Below are 11,337 nucleotides of genomic sequence, written 5' to 3' on the forward strand. Positions count from 1 at the left end.
TACCATCAAGTGATAATACATCCCAAAACCCAGATGTGTGTAGTATTTGGCTTGTTTTGGTATATTTCTTGCTCTCTGCTTAATAATAGTGACTAAAAGTGCTCCTTATATTTCATCAGTTGATTTGAAAACACATATGACAGTTTTTTTTTTTTTCCCCCCCCCCTCTCTCTCTCTCTCTCTCTCTCTCTCTCTCTCTCTCTCTCTCTCTCTCTCTCTCTCTCTCTCTCTCTCTCTCTCTCTCTCTCTCTCTCTCTCTCTCTCTCTCTCTCTCTCTCTCTCTCTCTCTCTCTCTCTTTGTGTAATGAGTCTTTTGTGCAAAAATAAGTCAGCAGGTGGATCAGGCAATTATTTTCAGGGATACCTATCTTGTCTCCATTCACACTAGGCCCTGCACCAGAATGCCTTAAGACAGCATGGCGTGGTATCTGCTTTAACTCTTCCCCCAATCCATTGGGGTAAAAGCCTGTGTCCTGTGGAATGGGGATGATGATCAAAACAAAGTCCTTTCTGATCATTTTTAACACATTAAAACCATGAGTACTATAGGTATACATAGTGTGCTCTTTTATCTCTTGTATTTTTCTTATTAGATCTGGCAGTGTCTTGAGCTATCAGTGCAAAGTTTTAGTGTTGAGACCTGTACAAAAGTTAAGAAAAAGGAAGGAGAAAGTAGCTAGACAAGGGAGACATTTCTTAAGGCCTGTTCACACCAGGAAACATTGTTTGGAAACAATGTTTGCAAGCAGTTTGCAAACTGTTTGCAAACTTTGTTTCCTGTCCAGACCTCAGTTGCCATCAGGATGCCTGTGAGTGTAGAGGTTGCTGCAGCAGCCTGTGTATTTTATTTAGCACTTTTGCTAATACACTCAAGGAAGGTCAAGAAAAAGAAAAAGAGATGGGTGAGGAAATTTTTAGAAAAATTACCCTTTCATGGTGACTTGCTTCCGGTAGATCTAAAAGTAGATGGAGCAGGTTTCACCAATTTTCTCTGGATGTCCACGATTGACTTTGAAATACTTTTTTTAATGCACACATGATACACCCCACAATGCTGGGGATGAATGCAGCAACTCAGTAAGCTCTAGAGTTTTCCTGTTGACCACATGGTGTTGTCACTCCAAGCCTCATGCTGGTACTGATTCATCATCTCCACCGTGTGCACACACACACACACACACACACACACACACACACACACACACACACACACACACTTTTCCATTCTGGATGGGAAACAAATACACGTGAAAAATTGTTTGCAAGTATTTTTTCCAAATAATGTTTCCTGGTGTGGACAGGCCTTTAATGTTTAGTAACAATAGAAGAATCAATGAACATTTGCAATTTTTTATTTTTTTTTTTTTATCAGGAATTTTCCTGACAGTTGATTGGATGTATATATTAGAAGATATTGTGAAAATGGAAAAGTAGTAGGTTTCTGTGAAAGTCTGTCATTCCATGTGGAATGATGATTGATCTTGTATATTCCATCAGAATGCAATAGCAGGTTGTCATAGTGATAACTGGAATGCAGTTCTTGCAAACATCAATATTATGGGTAAGAAGCCCAGACAATTTGATTCTCAGGCCTCATTCTGAAAATTACTTTAAGCATTTAATGCAAGATATTTTTCTTCAGTAGAAAGAAGAATGGTTGTTACATATGAAAAAAAAAATAATGTGCTTATGAACTTAATTTAAATTGCAAATGTGTAGTTGTAGATGAAGCCTGGATAGACAGCTTTGTTTCTCTATGGTGGTCCCCTGCAGGTAATTGAGCTTGAGTCTCCCATATTTTCATGGTGTCATATGAAGAAAGGCTAGTTAAGGCAGCTTACTTCAGCACTTAAAATTTCATCATCTGATTTTCAGCATCCTTTATATATTAATTCCTCAGTTTTGGTCAGGAAGGTACTATGTGTGATGCATGATTGAAATTGAGTGAAAAAAGAGTGGTATTTTTTATTGTTAAAATTTTACAAATGCATCTTTGTTTATGTATGTCATTGTTGATTTTGGTTGGTCATGTAAAAAATTAATGGTGAGAAGGGCAATCAGTTCAGTGAAGCAGACAAGTACAAACAGGGAGCATACCCACCATCATAGTAAGTGAAGGCAGAAGCAGGCCATCAGTATATTTTAGTAAGTGGGGATTTATACTTAAACAAATTTAGAGTTTTTAGTTTGGAAATCTTTGTAAAGAATGAAAAAAAAAATAATAATGCCTAGAGCTGTAGAAACCTGCATAGCATTTGAATATAAAAAGAAAACCTTGACAATACTTCACTGGCAGAAAGTCTTGTTAAGCATCCTGGATTGGCCAAAACTTTTTACCAAGAAAGATTTTACAATTTTAAGATAAGTAAATGTGATGAAAATTATTGGCCTCCACATATCAGATTGTTGAGCCTTCAGGTTTTTACATACTTGATACATTCTGAGTGGGAGAGGGATTGTCCTTCCTGGTGTTCTTTTGTCTTCCCTGTAGTTTTTTGCTGTTCCAGTCCATTATATACCTGGATACAAGGACATAACCATAGATACTATCTCTAGGATAGTTGCACTAAATGATGCAGGACATTAAAAAAACCAGGACCAAAAAGAGAGCATATTTAACCTCCAAGTGATGGGTCTTGCATCAATCTCTGGCTCAGGGGACTGATGGGTGATACATATTTGAGTCATAACAACTTCCTGCATTTAATCAAACAGAAATGGGTGGGAAATGCTTTGGACATGATTTGGCAACAGTTATAAAGCTGCTCCCTTCCACTTTTCCATCTGCCAGTACACAGACAGTTTGGATAGTGGACAGAGATGATTCATTCTCATCCTGATGCATGGCTAAGCATAAAGGCAGTTTTGTCCACTCCAGATAAGTGCAGTAAATTCATTAAAAAAAAGAGTGCCTGTTAGTGCTATTGAAAGAGTGAAGGACTTGAAAATTGTTTTGATGCCATTGTGAAGCAATACGTTATTTTTTACCTTACAAAGGCAAATCTCTCCAAATATGATAAATGCCATATTGATGACCAAGGTTACATTGATGACCCCTGCTTCACCTTGCTCCCCTCTGAGGTATCTAAAATAGATATACTTTGGGAGGAATTCATGAATGCAAACTGAGATTTTCATCAGTTTATGTATACTTTTTATGAGAAATTGTTCTAACAAAGTTACTGAGCAAAATTTTCAAGGTGTGTTAGACATGGAATCACATTTATGGAACTGCAAGGGAACAGTGGAAAAATATTTATTTTGAGATGTAGGGAGAGCAGTGGCAAGACAAAATAGAGCTGCAGGCATGTGAGTTGCAGCCAGTGTTATATCCTGTATATTGAACTCAAAGGCTACCACCTTTACAGAGCAGGAGTTGATATCCTGTTGTTCTATCTCTACTCCTAGCTGAGCTAAAACACCAAGTCAGACAATAACATTATTCTGCAGAAGGAACCTTTTCTGAAGGCAGAGTAAACCTTGATGGGCTGTGTGACACTGCATGCAGTGTGGGGGAGCCCATCAGTATGCCATTTGTGCAGCCAGTAATTTTAGACATATTTACTTTACCCTTAAATGGATACATCTTTGATGAAAAGTCTCAGCTCACACAAATTGCCTGCAAGATTTTTTGATAGTAAAAACAATATATATATATATATATATATATATATATATATATATATATATATAGAACCTCTTTATTTATTTATTTATTTATTTTTTTTTTTATTTATGTATTTTTTTTTCCTGTTCTCATCACCTGCTTGTGGTCTGTAAATTCATGAGAGGTGGATGGCTTGTACAAGTGAAAGTTAAGGGGCCATAGCACCAGGCAGCTGACAATTTTTACACTAAACTTACTAGACAAACTGGACTTGGCATTTTAGTATGTGAGAACTGTAACCATGGTACATAGTGGTACAGACAGTTGGACATTGTGTTAGTAAAGGAGCATAGGGAACATGGGGATTCTTGAGGAAAATCTGCACATCAGTTCTCTGTCATCTCTGAGGGTGAGTGTGTTCTGTCTGCTCATGGACAAATGAGTGATGAGTCAGCATGGAGTATAAGCTCAAGATTTGTTGCTGTTGATTCAGTGCTGTTTGCAGGGGACCACTGTTTTTCATTGCTAATTTTGCAAGCTGTATTTGACCCCAGTTATGTATTTTTGGCTTTAGGAGCCAACTTAATGAATTACTAATTGTGTTGTTACTCAATCATTGCAGCATTGCCCGGCCATGGACAGATGGCTCCTGGAATTGCTGCCCCACCGATGATGGGTGCCCCCATGATGGGTGGACACATGATTCCTCGCTTCAGGTGACCACCTGGTCCTGGTATGTAGCCAGCAGGTAGGAGCTACAGGATGGGCAGCAGCAGCAGCAGCAGCAGCAGCAGCAGCAGCAGCAGGCCGATGCTGGTGAGGCAACACACGCATGCCCTCGTCATGACTGATAGCCTCCTCACCGACCCTCCCTCGCTCGCTCGCTAAGCACACTAGCGCAGTCAGTCACTAAGTTGGCCTGTGTGGCAAACCAACACACACCTGGGACAACCAAGATAAGTCTGCTGTCCTCATACATTGCATTAGGCAAGAACCCTCAAACACCACTCAGGCTCAGCAAACAAATGTCCACTTTTAGGAAAAAGATGAAATAGGAAGATTAGTTGCATCCACCTTGTAGGTCTGTATATGCTATGAGTGATTGTCTTTGTGTGGATTTTTAATTTGACTTGCAGTAATAATATAAAGTTATCATTGGTCCCTAACACTTGTTGGTTTCCCATCACAGTTGGGTTAGTCCTGTGTGGACGAGCTAACACTGCATCATTCTGCAGCAAGCATCTTTTATCATCTGTTATTGACTTCTTTGTCTCCCATCATTGCTCTTTATCAGTGTTGAAATGTTTATCCACAAGATTGTCGTTTGTGTGCCGCCCACGTGGAACGTGTTTGAGCAAGTGGTGCCTGTATAGTTGCTCCTGTATACGTGCTTTTTGGGACCTACACTTGACTGTATGTATTTATGCCCTGATCCAGCTCAAGTGTGCAGGAACATTTTCTCCCAGGTGCCACATCTGTGTTTCCTAATTTATATAATTTGCTTTAAATAGATCATTTTTATTCAAATTGTTGGGAACTTAACATGGGGATTGATTCCTGTGTGGATGTGGCTTGGAGAGTAGAATTCTGGTGCTTACTTGGGCCCGGATGGAGGTGTGAACTCGACTGTTCTCTTGAGCGTGGGGAGCACTTGTATTATAGTGTTTTTAGGTTCCATCATTCTTTTCAGTGACAAATGTGTATTTGTGAAATTTCTCTTTAAGGTAAGAAACTGTTTAGTGAATAAGGTAAGAAAGTGTTTAGTTTAGATATAAAGTAGTTCTTGACTGAAGCACTGTTGGAATTTTTCGTACCAATACAGATGTTTACAGCAGGTTAGTCCATTTACATAATTTTTGGCCAGTTGTACAAATGACTTTGTAAATTGTTGAAAGGGGGATCCCATTAGCACCCGTAAGTACACTTTTTGTATTTATTATTGTCACATTTCTGTCTGGAGGACTAGCAAAATCCAGTTGCCAGCTTTGTTAAATAATTATATCACCTATTTACTGTATGTTGTGAAATAAATACAGATTAAGTTGTCAGTCATGTATTAGTTTGTTTCAGGCTTTATATTTTGTTACAGTGCATATAAAAATTTTTCTTGAGAGTAATGGATTTTTTGTATTGTTAAAAAGGTGGAAGGAGTGGATGAAACGAAGTCAGTGTGGAAATTCGCAACAGGTGAGCCCAGAGGAGAGGACGCGATGCTGGGAGAGATGAGAGCATTAACGTTGTTCCCCAAATGTTGAGTAGTCATGGTTGTACTGTTCAAGCTGTTTTAGTAGACCAGCTTCTTTCTCAGGATGTCTTGTCCTATTATTAATACACCTACCAGCCTCATATTACTGAAAATTCTGTACAAATTTGTTCATCCTTCAATCACATTTACCTTGGCCACTCTTAACTAAGGTGTTCTGTGGGAGTGAATGTAAAATCTAAAATCATTGCTGTAGAATTACTATAAGTATCATCTCAGTGTGCATGGAATTGCTAATTATCATAATTATCAGTAACTTGGGCAATGAATGCAATTTTTAACTCTTAATTGGGTACTTGCATGTAAGGAAAGAAAAGAACAAGGATTTGATGAATTGTGTATCACTGGGATTAAAAAAATAAATACATGTTTTGACTGGCAACAGGGGCCAGACAGGGGGGTGGTGAGGCTAGCCAACCTACACTCCAAATGGATAGTTTAGCACTGGCAATGTTTTACCTCATTGATGTATTGAATACATTCATGTCTAAATCTTAATGCACAAGGATTAATCTCCAATCCTTAGTAACAAGGATACAGTTTTGGTCATGTAATCTCATTTCATTTTATTGAATAGTTAATAGTGTAAAGATCTTAAATCTATACAGGGAAATACAGGTTGAATTTATAATCTTTCAAGTGTTGAGTGGTGGTAAAAAAAACTATAGCAACTCATAAATGAAGCCACAGTTAAGATTTCATGTGGAATCTTTAGTAACTGGATATAGACATCTTTAAAATTCAGTGATTATTCTGGAACATTTATGTGGTGGAATAGTGTAAAAAAAAATAATAATAATTACTGAGTAATGAACTCTCAGTTCTTTTTATGCCTTTTTTCTTCTCATTATTATTCCCATTTGCTGAAATAGAACTGTTTCTTGGATTTTTTTATTGCATTGAAAATAAATCAACTAGTAGAGATTTTATAAAGTTTAGAAATAGCATGACTGGTTACACTGGACACTGGTTGTCAAGATCAGTGTTTTGAAGAGATCTGAAGAGGTTTGAGAAAAATGGCATTTCATTATTATTTAAAATGTGAATATGATTTTCATCCCACAGGGGAGAATGCAATTACAACATCGGTCATTGGTATGCCTTCCCCAGTGGCATGCAGTAAACATTTCTAATGAAGTGCAAGCAAGTAAAAAGATAAATACAAGTAGATGCAGAAACCATTTAAAAGAATCTTGTACTTCTAAAATTGTACTCCATGTCAGTATATATGTAGGAAACAAAGCCTAAAATTGTACTCCATATCAGTATATATGTAGGAAACAAAGCCCCATAAGTATGTTGGTTAGCTATGCCATGCCCCTGACAAACTAACCAGGCGAGACACTCCAAAGCACATGCCAGCAGTCACAACAGTTTCAGTTTTCCCAGCTTGCAGCCTCTCTGGAGCCCTGTTATGTTTCCGCATGGCACTCCGCTCTTGATTAGCTTGTTGGTGATGGTGAATCTGGGAAGTGAGGCCACATTCTCAGTTTGGGGCCCATGAGTAACTCTCATCAACCACACTCACTAATAGCTTGACTGATAATAGGTCCTTACTTTGATGTTTGGGTGTGAATGTATATATGTAGGGTGTTGCTGGGCATTGCTTTAGCATATTTTGTTGTAAATTATTTTATTAATGAGAATGATGTCATTTAGGTTTATATTTGTCACATTAATTTTGACTGGAATTTTCCTTGGACACTGATTTTTCTGTATAGAGAGTGGTGGCAAGCAGTAATATGGTGAGTGTGGTTTGGGTGAGAATGACTCAGGTTGGCCATGTTGCTCAGTAGCCCTAGTTGCTCCCAAAATGAGCGTGTCAGTCTTCCAGCAGCCACCAGGTAGGCTGAATTCACAGCACCAGGGGCTGTTGGGAGTCAGTCCCCCAACCGGATGTGGTTTGGTGATTCGTTCACAGCCTATCACGGTGCTGTTGGACCTTCTAGTCCCCAGCCCCATGCAGGGGGCTTGGTGAATTCTCTCATTACTACTACTCTGTGTCGTACTGTGTTAGGAATCACTGCTGGCTTGGGTTGGCTCCAACTTATACCAGCATAATGATTGCAAATGAGCTTATGTTAAGCAGGAAAGTTGGGGACAGGAGGGCTGGATGCTCCTCAGGCCAGACCCCTCGGCTGCTGTGTCGCCAGGACAACCACCTGTCCTTTTTGGAGCACTAATGTGATCACGCCATCCAGAACTGTTTTCAGAAGGTACATATAGTATATATTGTTTTATCATTTGTTATGGTCAGGAAATGACCAGCCTTTAAAAATTTCTTCATTTACTTTTGAAAATTGGTTTGAGCATGAGGCTCTGTGTTGCAAACCTTTTAGTCTTAAGTAGAGAATGCATTTTATAAGTAGATATGTGTCAACACTACAATGCTGAAGCTTCTGTGAGATGGTAGGGGCTGTGAGCCATCACAAAGTTTCAAAATAACAAAACAATACAAAAAATAAAAGCATCCCAGTCAATATTGATGGATTCTTGTCATTTCACTTCTTAGGAATTTAACTTTTATCAGAAATTCCAGATAAGCAACAGTACTTGTTTATTTTACATTGCATATTATTTGATGATTACAATCACTAGTTAGTGTAATCCTAATTACTATTATTATTATTATTATTATTATTATTATTATTATTATTATTATTATTATTATCACATTATTATTATTATTATTGTTATTATTATTATTATTATTATTATTATTATTATTATTATTATTATTATTATTATTATTATTATTATTATTTTTATTATTATTATTTATTATTATTATTATTATTATTATTATCATTATCATTATTATTGTTATTATCACATTATTATTATTATAATTATTATTATTATTATTATTATTATTATTATTATTATTATTATTATTATTATTATTATTTTATTATTGTTTTGTTTTGGCTACCCCTCTTTAAGGGGGATGTCAGCCTGGTGTATAGAGTATTATTATTATAATACTACTTCTGTTACTATTACTACTATTACTGCTACTACTATCACCACCACCACCACCACCACTACTACTTCTACTACTACTACTACTACTACTACTAGTACCATTACTACTACTACTACTACTACTACTAAAACTACAACATGCTCTACTATTCCAAGTACAGTTTGTTTGGCCCTCCACCTTTGTACTAATAAACCCTATTCAAACATTTGCCTGAACCTCAATTCCCTGACCTACTCTGGATGTCTGGGTGTCTTCAGTCCCGTGAGAGGGTTAAACTTAGCGGGAGTACGGAGAATCTTAAGATTTTACTTTGACCTGCAGATTCATATATTCTGGAAAGAGAATTCAGATAAACACAAGAAAATATCAAATAACATTTAATAAAGATGCTTGTCAAAAAATCTTAAAAGTGAAATGCCTACAGCCCTCTCGGATTGGAAAAGTACAATGGATATTCAAGTCTCGGATCCCACAAGATACCAGCACCAGTGCTCATGTTCCAGTATTGTGGTCTAGTGCCACCATGCAGAAGTCTGGTGTTGACAATCTTGGCCATGCATGTAGCACCAAAACACTGCTGTGTAAGCCCACACGTTCACGGCTCTCTCTCTCTCTCTCTCTCTCTCTCTCTCTCTCTCTCTCTCTCTCTCTCTCTCTCTCTCTCTCTCTCTCTCTCTCTCTCTCTCTCTCTCTCTCTCTCTCTCTTTAGGGCTATTTATCTCTTGCAATTAGTCCACTGAATTAGTGTTTTTATTGAATTTTCATGCTCGTGTCTATATTAAAAAAAATGTTTCAACCCTTTATGTTTTAAGCATTGTTTTAACTTGATATAAATTCAACAAAAAAAAAAAAAAATCAGTTCTTGGTGCACGAAGGTCCCTACACGCCTCATCATTTTTATCAAGTGACCCTTCATGAACAGCTGTAAAATCAAGAGAATTGTTATTTCATGCTGAATCTACGTATACATTATTTATTTGCATGGTGCTAAGACTTGGAGTGTCGGAGTAGCAGAAAAGGAAAATAAATGTAAAGATGTCAAAGGAATATGTGTGGAGTAACTCTGATGGACTGAATCGGAGATGAACAAGTAAGAAGGGGGAACGGATGTTGCAAGAGACTCGGAAGGACGGGCAGAACAATGTGTGCTAAAGTAGTTTAAATGTGTTTAAAGATTGTAAGGTGACAGGCTGGTGAAGATAGTAAGATCAAGTGTGAGGTAGGCTCCGTAACGTAAAGGAGACCTTGAAAAAGAAGAATGAGACCATAGCATAGTATCTTGATGGTGCGTGATAAGTGAATGGAGAGCAGTTGTGAATGCATGAGAAATGACACCGGCCTCTGACCCCCCAAGGGAGGTCTCGCACAGGTGTAGGGCGGTCGGGTGTGGTAGGGGAGAATACTTGTTATGAGAGAATCTTGTTCTGGACCAAACTGTCCAAGTTGTGCAACTGATTCTTGTAAATTAGGGCAGGATTACTTCCTCTTTGTTTGGGGTCAAGGGGCAAAGAGCGATGTGTATATGGAAATTGTAGGCCTTGTTTTGGTTGTCCCTCTTTGGAGGAGACACCTTTGGTATATGTATATATGTACTGTACATTTGTATGTTTTCCTTCATATATAATATATTCACTGACCAGGACCTAATGAGTGTAACTTATTTTCTGCACATCATAACAAGGTATAATACATAAGTAAACACAAATACTTTTGAAGTTAATTAAGAGATGAGGGCATGTGAATAAATTTTAGTAAATTATAAAAGTTATATAAATAGGTAAATGCAATGTGAAGAAAACAGCCCGTTAGAACACGAGCATTCTTTCACATTTAACATCTATAGGCCTCTAGAGGAAGGTGGAGACAGGAAACCAATCATGTTCAAGGGTCATTTATGTAGGACACCAGATTATCTCAGATTATCTCTTCCTAATAAATCATATCTCATCTGATCAGCTGATAAGACCAGATGCAGGTAAACTCCCAGAACAGGGCCACAAGACAACACTACATGTATGCTTTAACATCCAAGTGAAGACGGCATGTAAATCGACGTGAGCGTTATTCCGCGCTGTTTCAAGGTATACCTCGAACCGGGTGGAAAACTACACGATTGTGTGTGAACGCTTTCAATGACATGCATTGCAATTGCACCGCGCGGGTGAAACCGCCCAGTGCCATAAGTGAGAAGCGTGAGTGACCACGTGAAGGAGAAAACGAGAGTGAGTTAGATTATGAAAATAGTGAACGATTAACTGTTGGGGGAGATGAGTCGGGATGGGAGTGTTCTAATTAGTGTGAGACTGAGAGAACGCAAGCGTGAGAGAAAATAAGCGAAAGATGAAATGTGAGTGTGTAAAAACAATCCTAAAAATTGATAAATAGAATGAGACTGAAAATGAGAATGGAATTACACGAGAGTGACAGAGTGAAGAAGGATTCCATCCTTCCTCACTGAATATGAAGTGAATGCTATGGAAT

At 37.9% G+C, this 11,337-nt stretch overlaps 1 protein-coding gene across 6 annotated transcripts in view; it reads left to right on the forward strand.

Annotated features, from left to right (window-relative positions):
- LOC135110295 (BUB3-interacting and GLEBS motif-containing protein ZNF207-like) overlaps positions 1 to 8,352 on the forward strand; it is a 37,265-nt gene extending 28,913 nt beyond the window's left edge. For all 6 annotated transcript variants that reach the window (XM_064022477.1, XM_064022479.1, XM_064022481.1 and 3 more), the window contains one exon: positions 4,230 to 8,352. In XM_064022477.1, the coding sequence (XP_063878547.1) occupies positions 4,230 to 4,327 (98 nt within the window). In that variant the 3' untranslated portion in view covers positions 4,328 to 8,352. The remainder of the gene's footprint in view (positions 1 to 4,229) is intronic.
- Positions 8,353 to 11,337: the final 2,985 nt, after the last annotated feature.

This window comes from Scylla paramamosain, chromosome 20 (assembly GCF_035594125.1).
Source record: "Scylla paramamosain isolate STU-SP2022 chromosome 20, ASM3559412v1, whole genome shotgun sequence".
NCBI classification, from domain to species: domain Eukaryota; kingdom Metazoa; phylum Arthropoda; class Malacostraca; order Decapoda; family Portunidae; genus Scylla; species Scylla paramamosain.